We start from the raw sequence: 17,381 nt of genomic DNA, 5'->3' as shown, positions 1-17,381 counted from the left end.
GTCAATTTTTGGTAAATTTTATAAGAAAAAGTTGCAAAAAGCTAAAAAAAACACTCATCTTTGAAAAATCGCAATAAATAATTGAAAACATATAAACAATCAAGCAGGAAATCAAAAAATACTTTGAAATAAGACTAAACTGTGTTAAAAAAAACTTGTTTATTTTAACGTTATTTCTTGGGAAAATTTTCACTTAAATATGATGTTCCATTTTTGGAACATTGGCGGGTAAACGGTTTTAATTTTGGGACACCGTTTAAAAGCCGAATCCCTTGTCTAGTGATCACAGAAGTCTGACTGAGACAGGAAGGTCTGGGTTCAAATCCCCGCTCAGTCATGGACGTACTTTTTTTCTCCTGTCGTTGTCCTTTCTTTGTGTAAATGTGTTGTTGTGCTGTGAATGGTTGCTTACCCTGTAAACGGGTCCTTATGGCATATGTGTACTGTACAAGTCAGACTTCACACCAAATTACGGTACAGTTGGAAAAAAGAAGCAGCGCACTTCAAATTGCCAGCCTAGCTGACACACAACAAAAATTCATACAGAAATGATTAATACCTACGAATTTATTACCACGCTTTTATTAGTTTCACTTGTATGTTTGTGAGTAACTCTCCTTTGGACTAAGAGCTAGTTGCTTATTACTGTTAGTACATTCCACCTCTTTATGAGTGTTCGTGGAAGAGCGGTCTAAGGGCTGACGTCCACCTCCGGAAATCATTGAGAGTGCGTTCTTAACCAGTCTACACTGATTAAATTTATAATCTTGCAACTCAATTTTCACCCACTTTTTGTAATCTGATTCTTTTAAAATTTAGAATGCAACCTCAGACCCGATGACAATGCAATATTCTATAATCAAATTAATTTATGAACGATAAGTTATTAGTTTATTCTAATTAACACGCTTTTATTAGCTTAACTTGTATGTTTGTGGGTCCAACTTTCCTTTGGACAAATAGCCAGGGGCTTATTAGAATTACTTACAATGTACAAATCAGAGCTGCGGAGTGTAACAATTTTTGCACATGAACTTACCAGAAAGCATTCAAAATGTCTGATGCAAACAATGCAATATAATACTAAGATACATTCCATTATAATAAAATCCGTTTTTTAAAAAACTAAATACAACACGCTTTTGTAGCAGAATGAACTAAAAAGTAAAATAATAGTTTAAAAAACTAAAAAAACACGCTTCAGTAGCAAAATGAACTAAAAAGTTAAAAGTAATGTTTGGATGACAAGTATATAAAGTAATTGACCAAACGTTTAATTTTACTGTTATGAAAAAAAAAAGCGTGGGTGGCTTTTTATCAGTTGTCTTAAATTTCTTCAACTTGTTATCCATGCAAAAATGTAAATAGACAGCCCCCCACGCTTCTTTTTATTACAGTAAAATTAAGTGTTTGGTCAATTACTTTATATACTTGTCATCCAAAGATTATTTTTAACTTTTTAGTTCATTTTGCTACTAAAACGTGTTTTATTAGTTTTTTAAACTATTATTTTTTTATATTCTTACCATTGTTACTTGTTCAATTACTCAACTTAATCCTTTTGCGCCTTTATTGGGTATGGCCGAACATTTGACCAGATTATTTCACCAATGTTATGCCATGCTGAATATTCTGCCAAACAGTCAATATTTTTTCATCACTATTAGGCATTTTATTTAAAGCATTTTCCACCTACTAATCACTATTTTAATTTTAAATACACTGTTTAAAACAATTAGGGAAGCACATGTTTTAACAAAATTACGCAAAGATGTATACCAATAAGTAACAAAAAATGAATCATCCATAATTACCAGGAAATTACCAGGAAACGGACTAAGAAAACTTTATATGTAAATCAAAGTTCATGACGTCAAAAACCAGAAAAAAGAAAGAGGGCAGATTTTGGGATGTTGCAAAAACGTCTGTTTTATTGCTGTGACTGTGAAATTCGATTGCGCAGTATTTGTTTTTGAGATAAGGTTACTTGAGAATGTCTTAACAACGTGATTTACCGGAATCCATGGCATGGCTGTTATAGGCAGACTGGAATCCGGGCAAACACACGTAGTGTTGCGGACGCTGTTGGAGTCACCAGAAGTGCTGTTACATGGCTGTGGAATCGATTCCAAGAAAAAGGAAATGTTAGACATCGACCACGGCAAGGTCGCCATGCTCCACTACATCAACTGATGACCGGTATATACGATTAACAGCCCGTCGAAACGAAACAGCGAATGCTACGCAGCTGCAAAGACAGTTGCGTTTGGCTACAGGTCGAAGAGTGTCCATCCAATCATACGTAATCGGCTTCATGAGGGAGGGCTCTATGCACATAGGCCAATGGTCTGCATTCCGTTGACCCCACGCCACCGTGCGGCCGGAAGAAAATGGACTGCTGAACATCAAGATTGGGAGCAACATGATTGGAGCTCAGTGCTGTTTACAGACGAGTCCCAAATTAGTCTGTAGTGTGACATCTGACGTGTTCTGGTATGGAAGGACAGGGACATTCGAAATAACCCCGCATTCATTCGTAAAATGTCACAAAACCGGCGAGCTGGTTGGATGGTTTGTGGTGGAATCAGCTAAGGCGGTTGCACGCTGCCGTGTGCAGGTAAACGACAGTATCTGCAGAAATGAGTTTTCGAGATATTTGAAGAAACGCGTTTTGGATTCAATGCTAATACTAGAGAAATGTTGGAATTAGACGTCTTTTTTCCGCTTTTTTTTCAGCGGAAACAAAATAAGCGAGCATGTACAATAAAGATAACGTACAGTAGATGACAAAAATGCAAAAAAAATGAAGAATGAAAAATTTGCAGTTACTGCCCTTTACTTGCACACGGCAGTACGGACCTGCATATCATTCGCAATGGCACTTTGACGGGCGGAAGGCATGCAGACGAGATACTGAAACCTCATGTCACCCCTTACGTTGGAGACATTGGATGATTATGCCCGAACGTATAGAGCTCGTCTGGTGGAGAACATGCTTAAAGCTAAAACAATAGAGTGTATGGAATGGCCAGCGTGCTCTCCTTACCTGAAGCCAAACGAGCATGTTTGGGACATGCTCGGGACGACGCATTGCTGCGCGACCAAGGCCGCCTGCTACTGTTCGAGACTTGGAGATTGCACATCTTGAGGAGTGGAACAGTATTCCCCGAAGTTAGATCGATAACCTCATCGCATCCATGGCAAACAGGTGTGCAGCAGTCTTAGCTGTTCGAGGAGACTACACGCCCTATTAAAACTCATGCATCATGTCTAAACAGTACATTTTTTATCGTTTACTAGTAACCAAATTGTTGCCCCAAACCATATTTTCATGTTTTTTCCATATTTTTAAAGAATTAAAGCTGAATTCCAAATTTTTTTAACTTTTTTTTCTGTATTGCGTATTGATACGCGTGTACTATCCATTGTATGCCAATATGTGGCTGTCTCGAGCGCTTTTCCTCACTTTTTTGCTTACTCCCCTAATTGTTTTGAGCAGTGTACTTTAAAAATAGTCCAGTATTAGCTACTATTATTTTATAGTATATCAAGTGACCCTCGTACATTAGTTTTAAATGCTTGAGGAATATTCTTTTTCAAACGAGAGGGAGATTGAAATCAAGAGTTTTCTAATAAGCAAAAGTATTATTTCTAAAAGAATCTTAAAAAAGTAACATTAATCATTAATTGAGAAACATACCACGATGCAGGTGTTAATTAGGTTTTAACACCTTGGCGAAGAGTGGGCACAGTGAGACACGAAAACTCAATTGCATTTTTGATTATTAAAAAAACACGGAAATTAAATTCTTCCAAATGGTACAATGTTTATCACTGTAACAGGTGCGATAAAAGTGGATCTAGAAAAAACTACGAAATCACACAAACAAGAAAAAATTTATGACAAAATGCAATTTTTTCTGACTATTCCCCCAATAAAAGGGAACTGTAAGATACATATTTTTTGAATTAACAGCTTTTGAAAGAATCTAAATTAACGTAGACATATAATGATTGTCGTCGTTTGATTTTGGTATGAGTTAAGGCCTCTATAACTAGGGAGCCGACGCATCCGCCATTTTGGATCAAAGTGACCGTCTGTTCTTGAGCCATTGCCATAGGGTGAATTATTAAAAGACGCAAGAAAGAATGTTAAGATCGTAAAAATAAGTGATTGTGCCGCAGTGTACTGTGCTAATAGTTCACAGAAAGGATTTTGTTTCTTTAAATTTCAAAATTAATAACCCAAGATAAAAAATCAATTTTATTGACGATTTGCTGAAAATCCGAAGCTAAAACGCGGCAGTGCGATAGCAATAAACATTGTTATGTAAATTCTCGGTACTATTTTTATCGCTATGGAGTAATTTAGTTTGAAGAAATATGCTTTTTTTTTTCATACAACTGTTTCATTTTTAAATCAGTTGATAAATTAATTGCTAAGATCCAAAAATGCAATGCTGCCAAAAATAGGACAAATTCACTTAATGGAAATTCAAGTATATAGTATTAGCACATAAAAATATATAGTTGCACTAATACTACTAAGAGCATTAATAATGTAAAGTAATACTAGTTTCATAATTATTTAGCAAGATAATTAATCACACAAATAACCGAATAATAATAATATATGTTATATTTCACCAATTGAAATGTTTTCGATTTCTTGATGTTTTGTGGTTTATATTATGAAAGGATTCCGGGCTGTTGTGCCGTGGTCTGAGTGTATATTCTCCAAACGTTTCGGCTGCATCTGCGGCAGCCATCCTCAGTGGTTCCGAGTTCGTAACTTCCAGGGAAGAGACTTCTTGGCAACTGATGCAAGTGTCGAAGTGCTGTCAACATTTATAGGGCATGGGTCCTCTTGGTTCTGGACTGGGATTGGCTGGTGAACGTCTGTCTTCATCGCTTCCTGATTGGAGCTTAGGCTCTCCTTTTCCTGCTCGGGGATTGGCTGCTGGGGATTCAGCTGAAGGTCCATCCTTGTTTCTGATTGGCTGGAGGTTCTTGTTGTTTTGATCCTTTTCAGTATGGGATGCCAGAGCTTGTTTATCTTTATTCCTTCTTCTTTTTTGTTGAAATTATTTGGATGTTTGAATATCTCGATGGCTTCTCTGTTCAATCTCGCATAATAATGGCAAGTCCTTGAAAGTATTTTTATCTCCTTGAATTTGATGTCATGGTTCCCCTCACGAAAAGAGTGTTCTGCGACTGCTGACTTCTGAGTGTGGCCTAGTCGGCAATTTCTTTGATGTTCTTTGATTCTAGTGTTGACGCTTCTCTTAGTAGTTCCAATATAGGTAGATCCGCAGGAACAGGGAATCTTGTAAACACCTGCGGCGGACAAGGGATCTCTTGCATCTTTCACAGATCGTAATAAGTCGCTGGTTCGGTGGGTGGGTTTGAAAACAGTCTTGATATTGTGGCATCGCAGAAGTCTTTCGATTCTATCAGTGACGTCCTCAACGTAGGGAAGGTAGGCTGTGGACTTGATCGGATCTTCTTTAAGTGGCTGTTTTTTTATTTTGGGGTGGAAGGCTCTTTTGATCTCTTGCTTTGAAAAACCGTTGGCTTGGAAAACATTTGTGAGGTGGGAAATTTCATGCTCGATAGCAGTCGGTTCGCAGATTCTGTTGGCTCTCACGAATAAAGTTTTCATTACACCTCTCTTCTGTCGAGGATGGTGATTAGAGTCCTTGTGTAGATAGCGATCAGTATGTGTAGGTTTGCGATAAACACGATGGCCTAGGGATCCGTCATCTCTGCGACTGACCAAGACATCCAGGAAAGGCAACTTCCCGTCGTTTTCGGTTTCCATCGTAAATTGGATATTCTCATGTTGGCTGTTTATGTGAGTCAAGAAGCGGTGAAGTTCATCTTTTCCATGGCTCCATATCACGAAAGTGTCGTCGACGTATCTGAGCCAGCAAGTCGGTTGTTTTTCCGCAGTGCTGAGAGCAACTTCTTCAAATTTCTCCATGTAGAAGTTGGCAATTACAGGGCTCAATGGACTCCCCATGGCTACACCGTCTATCTGCTCATAGATGTCATTGTTCCACTGGAAATACGTGGTCGTTAAGACATGCTGGAATAAATCAGCGATATCTGGTGAAAATATTTCCCGTACGTTCTCCATGGCTTCCTTGATTGGAACTCTCGTAAAGAGAGAAACGACGTCGAAGCTTACCAAGATATCTGTTGACTGGAGACTGAAGGTTTTGAGCTTCTCTATGAAGTGGGACGAATCTCTAACAAAAGATTCCGTTTTCCCGACATGGGGTTTCAGCAAACTGGCAAGATGTTTAGAGAGGAGGTGAGTAGGAGAGTTTATGGCACTGACAATAGGTCTCAACGGCAACTCTTCTTTGTGGTTTTTCGGCAATCCATATAATCTGGGGATGAGCGCTTCAGATGATGAAATTGTCTCCTTTGTTTTCTCAGGTAGTGTTGATTTCATAATTAGTGAGTTGGTCTTCTTCAAGATCCTGGATGTAGGGTCACGACGGAGTTTTACGTAGATCGTAGGGTCCAACAGATCCCTAATCTTTCTTCGGTAGTCTTCGGTGTTGAGAACAGTCGTAGCGTTGCCTTTGTCTGCCGGTAGGATAACAATCATTTTGTCTTCATTGAGACTTTTTATGGCTTTTCTCTCTGCATTGCTGACATTACTTCTTGGTGGCTTGGCTTTGTGCAGGATGCGGGACGCTTCTCTCCGAATTTCTTCAGCCTCTGCTTGCGGTAGTTGTCTTAGGCTTGATTCGATGTTAGCAATAATGTCCTCCGTCGGAATGGAGTTCATGCTGATAGCAAAGTTGCCGCCTTTGGCGAAAATTGACGTTTCAGCGGTTGTCAAGACTCGGTTAGATTTGTTTACAACCACTCGGGAAATGTCTAGGGCAGGTCTTCGGCTACTACCGAAGAAAGATTAGGGATCTGTTGGACCCTACGATCTACGTAAAACTCCGTCGTGACCCTACATCCAGGATCTTGAAGAAGACCAACTCACTAATTATGAAATCAACACTACCTGAGAAAACAAAGGAGACAATTTCATCATCTGAAGCGCTCATCCCCAGATTATATGGATTGCCAAAAATCCACAAAGAAGAGTTGCCGTTGAGACCTATTGTCAGTGCCATAAACTCTCCTACTCACCTCCTCTCTAAACATCTTGCCAGTTTGCTGAAACCCCATGTCGGGGCAACGGAATCTTTTGTTAGAGATTCGTCCCACTTCATAGAGAAGCTCAAAACCTACAGTCTCCAGTCAACAGATATCTTGGTAAGCTTCGACGTCGTTTCTCTCTTTACGAGAGTTCCAATCAAGGAAGCCATGGAGAACGTACGGGAAATATTTTCACCAGATATCGCTGATTTATTCCAGCATGTCTTAACGACCACGTATTTCCAGTGGAACAATGACATCTATGAGCAGATAGACGGTGTAGCCATGGGGAGTCCATTGAGCCCTTTAATTGCCAACTTCTACATGGAGAAATTTGAAGAAGTTGCCCTCAGCCCTGCGGGAAAACAACCGACTTGCTGGCTCAGATACGTCGACGACACTTTCGTGATATGGAGCCATGGAAAAGACGAACTTCACCGATTCTTGACTCACATAAACAACCAACATGAGAATGTCCAATTTACGATGGAAACCGAAAACGACGGGAAGTTGCCTTTCCTGGATGTCTTGGTCAGTCGCAGAGATGACGGATCCCTAGGCCATCGTGTTTATCGCAAACCTACACATACTGATCGCTATCTACACAAGGACTCTAATCACCATCCTCGACAGAAGAGAGGTGTAATGAAAACTTTATTCGTGAGAGCCAACAGAATCTGCGAACCGACTGCTATCGAGCATGAAATTTCCCACCTCACAAATGTTTTCCAAGCCAACGGTTTTTCAAAGCAAGAGATCAAAAGAGCCTTCCACCCCAAAATAAAAAAACAGCCACTTAAAGAAGATCCGATCAAGTCCACAGCCTACCTTCCCTACGTTGAGGACGTCACTGATAGAATCGAAAGACTTCTGCGACGCCACAATATCAAGACTGTTTTCAAACCCACCCACCGAACCAGCGACTTATTACGATCTGTGAAAGATGCAAGAGATCCCTTGTCCGTCGCAGGTGTTCACAAGATTCCCTGTTCCTGCGGATCTACCTATATTGGAACTACTAAGAGAAGCGTCAACACTAGAATCAAAGAACATCAAAGAAATTGCCGACTAGGCCACACTCAGAAGTCAGCAGTCGCAGAACACTCTTTTAGTGAGGGGAACCATGACATCAAATTCAAAGAGACAAAAATACTTTCAAGGACTTGCCATTATTATGCGAGATTGAACAGAGAAGCCATCGAGATATTCAAACATCCAAATAATTGCAACAAAAAAGAAGAAGGAATAAAGATGAACAAGCTCTGGCATCCCATACTGAAAAGGATCAAAACAACAAGAACCTCCAGCCAATCAGAAACAAGGATGGACCTTCAGCTGAATCCCCAGCAGCCAATCCCCGAGCAGGAAAAGGAGAGCCTAAGCTCCAATCAGGAAGCGATGAAGACAGACGTTCACCAGCCAATCCCAGTCCAGAACCAAGAGGACCCATGCCCTATAAATGTTGACAGCACTTCGACACTTGCATCAGTTGCCAAGAAGTCTCTTCCCTGGAAGTTACGAACTCGGAACCACTGAGGATGGCTGCCGCAGATGCAGCCGAAACGTTTGGAGAATATACACTCAGACCACGGCACAACAGCCCGGAATCCTTTCATAATATTGACACCGGCCGTGAAAGCCTTCACTCTTACGTTTTCTGGTTTGTTTATTTTTTTCAAAATATGACACTGTTGTTCTAATGTCAATCTGGGACAAAAACGAATGCATTACGCTAACATAAAATGAAGCTGAAAGGAAGCGAAAACACATCTAGTGTGGTAATATTTCTCCGACTTTTGATCCAAAATGGCGGACAGTTCGGCCTGGTATATGTAGGGTCTCTAGTATGAGCTATTGCCTTTGGAAAAGGAAATTTCATGTCATCTTAATACACAGTAGCGACATCTACCACGCATTTGTTTGGGACTAAGATATAATAATTCAAATGATCCTAAATTAGTAAATTCACCTAAAGTGTCATCTTGTGATGTTGCATTAGAAAGGAAGGAGCGCTTTCAGTATAGCCTTTTTCTATTACTAGTATAACAGCATATTTCTTGTCTGTTTCAGGAAATCTTCAAAATAGCTCATATGCCTTCCTGATTTTCTAGGCATGTTGAAATTTTGAAATGTGGAAAAATATTAGGTATTACATTTATCATATTGTAATGAAACAATAAAAAATAATGTAAATAGAATATGTACGAAATGGAAAATTTTATGTGGTATTGTATAGCTATAAAGTCGTAATTTCAATCAAGCATCCGTATTTTGTTGGTGCAGGGCTTTCAAACTTATTTTATTATTATTATTTACATAAACAGGCTAGTTGTAATTAAGTTTAATTCTATGTATTATTTCTCCACTTTTAACGTAAAAGTGCCATGGGAGCAGAGAGCAATGAATAAATGGTGTCTCACTGTTCCTGTCTCAGTCTTCTCTCATTGCAAAATATAAACTCAATAGCTGGTAGTCTCAGACAAGCAAAATAACCGACATCATTCTACTGCTAAACTGCCCCTTAGTTAATGGGCTAATGTAAGATTAAGAACACCAGTCTGTAAAGTGTATCTAACAATTTAGAAACAATAAAACAAAGAATGGAGATATTTTACTCGTTTTAATGATATTTTTTATAGTATGTCTACCTGACTTTTCAAAAGTTTTACGATGGTGGAAATACCCAAATAGAAAACTCTCCCTCTCTCACTGTACCCACTTTTCCCCCACTATGCAATATATTAACCATAATAAGAAAATGTTTGATGAAAAACAGATTTTAGATAAATCCAGTACATGCATTTTATATACTGAATTTAAAAAACTTTCATGATTCTATTGTTAATATTTGGATGTTTATTCTTTGAAACTGCCTTTATGCCTCTTTTCATTTATTTCAGTAGAGTTCTGTTATAGCTAGAGCCAAAGAGAACTACCTTTTGCCGTAGGAAACTATGACATTTTAATAGAAAAACAGTTGAAGTTTTTGTACTCTTTTGAGCTTTTGTGTTCATTTCTTTTTTCACACTTTGAAGAAAATTATCAAAAACAAACATTGCATTCTATGTGAGGGATTAAAAAAGCTTTTTGCTGCTTATTTAAAATATTTGGAGTTTGACATCCCCATCAACGTATTATTGCTATCTAGACTTGTTTACTGTATTCGTTTATTTGTCTTTCTTCTAGATAGGTTGATTTTATGATGAAAAAAAATGTCAAATAGGCTGGACACATTCAAAAAATAACATTCTCTAATGTAGTAAAAGGTGCTACTATTAATCATGATATTGTTGTTTTTAAAAATGGTACAAGAAGCGACAGTGCCCAGCTAAAAAAATCTGCAGAAAATCTTTTAAAAAATCTGCAGAAAATTTAAGCATATTTGGAACATGCTTTCTAAAGAAAATCTGCAGTTTTTATCTGTAGATTTTTTGCAGAAAGAATGTTCCAAATATGCTCAAATTCTCTGCAGATTTTTTCCTGCAGATTTTGTGAAGAAAGTATGTTTCAAATATACTTAAATATTCTGCAGATCTGTATCTGCAGATTTTCTAAAGAAAGAACTCTTAAAATATGTTCAAATTTTCCGCATATGCTTTTTGAAAATATTCTGCAGAAAATCTGTAAATAAACTGCAAAAAATGTACCCAGCAAATTAAAACTAGTAGATAACTAATAACAAATAAAAGTAATGCAATAAAAATCCGAAAACATTTTTAATTTTAAGTTTCGACATTTCTTTAATAAAACTGAGTAAATTCACTACAGAGTGGTGTTTCATGTGCGTTTAATAAAAAAATATCATTAAAACTTGGACTACTCCTCCGAAATGAAAATTTAAATTTATTAATTTTGAGCTTATGCAAATTGAAATAATCAAACCAAAATTGTCACAAAAATACATCGCTATGATTGTAAAATTAGTATGAAGTTTCAAGACGAAATAATAAATAGAACTATTTGTAAGAATTAAAAATTTCGCAAAATTCTCCTAAATCGACCACGTGGTGGAAAGTAATTAAGTTAATTAGGCTGGTTATTATTGAGGCATCGTAACACATTTTTTTTATTAATAGATATTGACAACGTAAATGTTTGTTCAAAATGTTAAGTCAATCGGTGAAAAAGTAAATATTTCAAAAATTAAAAACCTCTGATTAGGTATAAATTTTTCAAACTAACCCTAAACTACTATACACTTATTAAGTAAAAGTTAATTTAATCAAATAATAAGTGTTGAATTTTAAAGTGTCTTACCTTTTTGTAAACCGGGGCATGAATCCAATATTTTTTCATTGGTTTCTAATGATGAAACGTGAAATTGCCCTACTTATTTGTTTCCGTAAAGGAGCAAAAACAATGCGCGTCACCTGGTCGAGCGGTCATCTGCTCTCGTAGCCCTGTGGCACCCGCATAGTGTGGAACGGATGGTAAGAGGATTGGCGTTCGGTGCGTTTGTACTAGGCGGAATGCCGTTCGCGAACATTAGTTCAAGTCATATTTGTTCCTATTTAATTTCAATTTCCTGATTTTTTTCCAAATGAGACAAATTTGACTCTTTTCAGATCCGTATCCTTCTTGAAATTGACATTTTTGAAACCCTTTCATACCATGTAATAACTTGCGTTATTCAATATCGTTTTGTTTTCAACAAAATAATGCTGTATTGTTATTTCACTTTCTTTTGATTTGAATCATTCACTTATATTAAAATTTATTTTCATGTCATATTATTTGTATAATACAATAAACAGACATTTTTTATTTCTTAAATGTTTTAGACGTGTTGAAATGCTTTTAAATTTTAATTTAAGTTATCAGAATATAAATCAAATTTCCTGGAAAAAAAAGTTTAAGTTATTTATTACTGATTTAAATTAGAAAAACAAAGCAATTTCTTTAATTTTTCTGTAAACTCTGAAAATGTTTTTAAAAAAATGTAAATTGTGAAAAAATATTGAAGCAGTAAAAATTAATCGAGACAAAAATTAATATTTTTAATCTGTTGAACTTTAATTTTTCCATTTATTAGTATGATTTTCTTACCTTACGAACACGTTTATCCACATATACCTACATTTTTTAAAGTAAAGAAATGAAAATAAATAATTAAATAAATAAATAATAAATAAATATTGTTATACACAGCATGAGAATGAATTTCTTCTTGTTAAGTAACTAGTTTTCTTTCACATCCATTAAAAAAAAGCTGTAATGAGAGAATGTTGTAAAACATGTTCTTAAAGAGGAAATACAGATAAAAAATATCAGTTTCAATATTGAAAAAAAAAAAAATAGAACAGTCAACTTTTATGCTGTGTAATTAAAATTTTAAAAACAATTTAAATTGAAATACAGATTTTTTTTTTGATGACCATAAAATATCTGCAAACTATTTAGAGAAAACTGTAAGATAATTTTTTTTGAAGATTTTCTGCAGATCTACCTGAAGACAATTTACAGATTTTTTTTATTTTCAAAAAATCTTTAGAATAGAAAACTAAAAAGAAAACCTTTTGTGCTTATTTTCTGCAGATTATAATGTAGACAAAATGCTGATTTTTTTTGTCTTTTAAAAATCTGCAGAGATCTTGAAAAATACAGCAAATTTTTCTGAAGATTATTTTTAGCTGGGTGACTGTGTCCTTTTTACCCCAAGAGCATCTTTCGAAATGATTTCTTAACAATAATTATTTGCACAAGGCGAACACGCTATCTTTTACTTGTTCATTTTTGTTTTTAAATTCCAACTCAGTACTTTTAAAAACCGTGTGTTTTCTATTGTGAATCATAGAATATTCAATAAATATCAATTTAATGCGCATTTCCTGAAATTTCGATGTTTCTATACATTCATTTATTGGTAAATTAGACGCAAAAAACAGGTCGTACCTTAATTCTTGGAGGCAATAATAATAATAATAATAATATATATATATATATATATATATACTGCTCGACATTGAAAATGCAACACCAAGAAGGAGTATTCAGAAATTTATGCACATTTTAGAGTAGACGTACATCACTGAGTTATGTAAATGATGTGAAATGCGCAGCTCTCCGACGCACGTGAAGTAATATATAATGGAAGGAACTTGCAGAATGGGCAATATTCGTGTCGTTATTTCTGACTGGAAAATTATCAAAGAAATTTTGTTTTTGTCTTGGTGGATAAGTGTAACTTGAGAGAATGCCAGGCAGCCGTCAACGAAGGCACTTCCAGCAGATAGGCGATTTTACGAGGGGTATGGTGATCGGACTGAGAAGGGAGGTTGGTCCGTACGTCAAATCGCAGCTCATACCTACATGGATGCGAGCACGGTGCATCGGATGTGCCGAAGATGGTTGGAACAACGAAATGTGGCAAGATTGAGGGGTGCAGGGGCAGCCAGAGTGACGTCAGAACGCGTGGATCGACGCATGCACCGACAAGCTGTAGCAGACCCACAAGTCACTTGTTCTTTGATTCTGTAACAGGTGCAAAATACCCTGAATGTTCCCGTCTCAACCAGAACAATTTCCCGTTGTTTGGTAGCACGTGATCTGCAATCACGGCGTCCGCTAAGAAGACTGCCATTGACCCCACAACGTAGCCAGCAACGTTTAGTATGGTGCCGGAGTCAGCTATTGGCAATGAATTAAGACAAGTAGGCCGGTTGTGATGGGTTATTGATTTTGCCTTTAGAGACACGTGGATGACAGAATGGCAAAATGTCGTGTTCTCAGTTGAATCCCGCTTCTGTTTATCCAGTGATAGTCGCCGCATACGTGTGTGACGTCAACGTGGAGACAGATCTAATCCGGCAGTAACTGTGGAATGTCCCACCGCACGACACCGTGGCATAATGGTTTGGGGCGCAATTGCGTACAATTCCATATTGCCTCTAGTGCGTATTCAGGGTACTATGACGGCCCAACAATACTTGAATAATGTGCTGCGGCCAGTGGCAATCCCTTACCTTCAAGGAGTACCTAATGCAATTTTTCAGCAGATTAACGTTGACCACACAGTGCTCGCATCTGCCAACATGCTCTCCAAGGCACACAAATGCTTCCCTGGCCACCATACTCTTCTGACCTGTCACCAATCGAACATGTGTGGGATGTGATTGGACGCCATTTGCAGACTCTGTCCCTGCCTCGTTCAGAAGACGAACTGTGGCAATGGAATGGAGAGCCTTCCCTCTGGACACCATCCGCACCATTATTGACTCTATGCCTAGAGGTGTTTCTTCGTGTATCGCTGGTCCTACCTACTACTGAGCCGACGCCGTTCTCGCTCTGTATTCTGCATATCATTTTGAAATTAAGATTATTTATTATTCCTTGCTGTCTCTCTTTTTTTCCAAATTTCATCACTTTCTGACCACTCCTTCTTGGTGTTGCATTTTCAATGTCGATTAGCATATATATATATATATATATATGATAAGTGAATAAATACCCCCTGAAATAAACAACACTTTTGCTATTTAAAAAAAAAATTCAAAACTCTTTTTCTGAGATATATAGGCATAGGTTCATTCACTGGTTTGATGCAGTTGTTTCATTTCAACTTCCAAAAAATCCTGACGCAGAACCGTAAAAAGTCACGCATGTTCACTAAGATGATTACGTGTATCAGTATAATTCTACATTTCTTAACGATATTAAAAGTTTTTAAAAAGGAAACCGTGCACTATATTCATGAATCCGGGGTAATAGTGCGAATCCAACTATTTTAATATACACCATTTTTAATTTCAGATTACAATACGTTTGGCGTTTGTTTTTTCAGTTTTTGCCAATAGGGCAGATAAAACTATCAAAATATGAGTGCGACAGCTAAAAATAGAGAAACTGGGTTTAACTGTGAACCACGTTAATGGTGCGTATTATACAGATTGTATAATTAATTTAAAACTTTAGTTTATACTAATCTAATAAGATATTTTTGTAATTTTTTCCCGAGATGATGCCAATAAGGGAAATAAAACCAACAAAATATGAATGGGGATATTAAAAATAGAGAAATTGAAACTTAAACTACCCTGAATGACATATAACGATTAATTATTAAAAAATTTATATGTATTTTTATTTTCCAAAGGACGAATAGTAGAGTTTAATTTTAGATTTAGGAAACAAGGAATATACATCTAATGGATTCGTACCAAGTTTCTCCAAAAAACACTAAAATATTCTTAAAGGGGAGGACACATGATTGGTTGAAATACATGCTCGAAAAAAAAAATCCACTCACTTTCCGTTATTCTTCGTCATCCTCAGAATATAATAAATTTTTCATTACTTGACGTTCTGCAGCAGATAGCAGGTGGTAAATGTGTCAGCTATTGGCAATGATTAAAGACAAGTAGGCGGGTAGTGATGGGTTATTGATTTTGCCTTTAGGGCGGGTTTGAAAGACGGATTTGCATAACTCGTATTTATTGATCTATGGATCAAATATTTCTCCCTCTTTGTATAAAATCCTTCAAGAAAAGTTTTAGAATTCAAAACTTATTCAATTGTTTTCTTTTCTACTGCTGAATGTGTGTCTATAAAATAAATAATGGGATTTTAGTTGTCATTTACTGAATATAGCAATGATAGAGGTACAATTTTGACACGTAAAATATATATTTAAACAAGCAGTTAATTGTGGGCATTCGGCTAAACAATATCAATTTTGAGAAATGTACTTTTACGAATTAGGTTTGGATAGATCTTGAACAAAATCGAATTTAATTTATAAGCACTGGTGTAGCTAATTCGTTAATCAAAAATTATCTCATCCTGAATTGAATTAATGTATTTTAGTTATTTTCTTAATTTTGTTTTCGTCAATTTGAAAGAAAAAAATGTTTTATTAAAAACATTTCTTCAGTATCATTGAAACCCAAAATGCATCCAAAAAGGAACATGCGATCTTATGTGCTGAGTAAACACGTTTATTGAATATTGAATCCTTTGCTGTGGGTATGAAACTTATTATAATTGCTCTTAAAGAAATGTTTATTTTATATATTGAAAGATGAAGAATTCTTTATATTTCAGAAAATAAACAATCAAACATTTCTTTTTAAAATTGTTAATTTGTGCTTGTTACTGGTGTGAATTTCTGCTTCACACTTAAAACACGAGCATTATTGTTTTTCAAACTTTTTTCTTTATAGGAAGTTAGATTCGGGATACTACTTAGTTGGATGATACAATGAATCAAAATAATTAAAGCTAACGCTTGAAATAGCAAATTTATGCGCACATATGTCACACCCACGTTAATAGATAGAGTAAAAAACAGGTTAGGAAATTTTGACAAACAAATTATGCACATTTTTTTTAAAAACGATCTTTTACTGGGTTAAAAATTAAACTTTAAGGCAGTAATATATGCTAAAATAGAAGCTTTAAACGCATGATAAAACTTGGGTGACATGTGGTAGTTATATTTACTATTGAAAGATGTGCGTAATCAGCATAAGGATAGAGGGTGCGAACTTGAATTTGTGCCTAAATCAAAATTAGGTTTAGGTTACAATTTGGATTCAAAATTCGAAATTTTTTGACCATTTCAGCAAAAACTGTGGAGAAAGAATTTAGTACAAAAGATTCTAGAATTTTAATAGAAATATTTAAGGACAAAATTCATATGCATGTGCTGCTAACAAATGCAAATATAATTATATAGTACACTAAACACGTCTTTGTTAGGGGATTTAGTGAAAGACTCGCTAACTTTGTCCTTTTAATTCATGAGCCATAATATTTTTTTTTTGTAATTATTTTCACGGTGTTTCTTCAGTTGTTAATTCTTGCAATTAATATTCTCGAAAAACAGTTTGAGAAACAAAACTAAAAAAAAAAAATACTTTCATACATCGTAATACCTAAGCATCATTCGAGGTTCTTCTGAATGCGATGCATTCTTTCTAATTAATTTTCTAAAAATAGAAAATCCAACTACCTTGAACAATTTTGCACAATAAAAATCAATAACTGCAAAAAGCAAAAAAGAAAAAAAAACTTGTAATAGTACTTTGTAAAAAGAACACGTATATATATATATATATATATATATATATATATATATATATATATATATATATATATATATATATATATAATTTTAAAACATTTTAACTTAAAATTACGGTTTAAGAAGCGTTCAAAAAACATAAGCAACCTTTTGTAACTTAAATTGTATTAGTCATAAATGTGACAAGATACTA

At 35.7% G+C, this 17,381-nt stretch overlaps 2 protein-coding genes across 2 annotated transcripts in view; one reads left to right on the top strand and one right to left on the bottom strand.

Annotated features, from left to right (window-relative positions):
• The window catches only part of LOC129218204 (uncharacterized), a 33,961-nt gene extending 27,159 nt beyond the window's left edge, over positions 1 to 6,802 (bottom strand). Inside the window, exon 1 of the mRNA XM_054852420.1 lies at positions 5,223 to 6,802. Coding sequence (XP_054708395.1) covers positions 5,223 to 6,802 — 1,580 coding nt within the window. The remainder of the gene's footprint in view (positions 1 to 5,222) is intronic.
• A 212-nt stretch (positions 6,803 to 7,014) lies between these two features.
• LOC129218203 (uncharacterized) lies at positions 7,015 to 9,278 on the top strand. Its single transcript, XM_054852419.1, has 2 exons — positions 7,015 to 8,137; positions 9,238 to 9,278. The coding sequence occupies exons 1-2, from the start codon at positions 7,015 to 7,017 to the stop codon at positions 9,276 to 9,278; spliced, it is 1,164 nt and encodes a 387-aa protein (XP_054708394.1).
• Positions 9,279 to 17,381: the final 8,103 nt, after the last annotated feature.

The sequence above is a fragment of the Uloborus diversus genome, chromosome 3 (genome assembly GCF_026930045.1).
Source record: "Uloborus diversus isolate 005 chromosome 3, Udiv.v.3.1, whole genome shotgun sequence".
Lineage (NCBI taxonomy): Eukaryota > Metazoa > Arthropoda > Arachnida > Araneae > Uloboridae > Uloborus > Uloborus diversus.
This window is presented reverse-complemented; position numbering and strand designations above follow the sequence as displayed.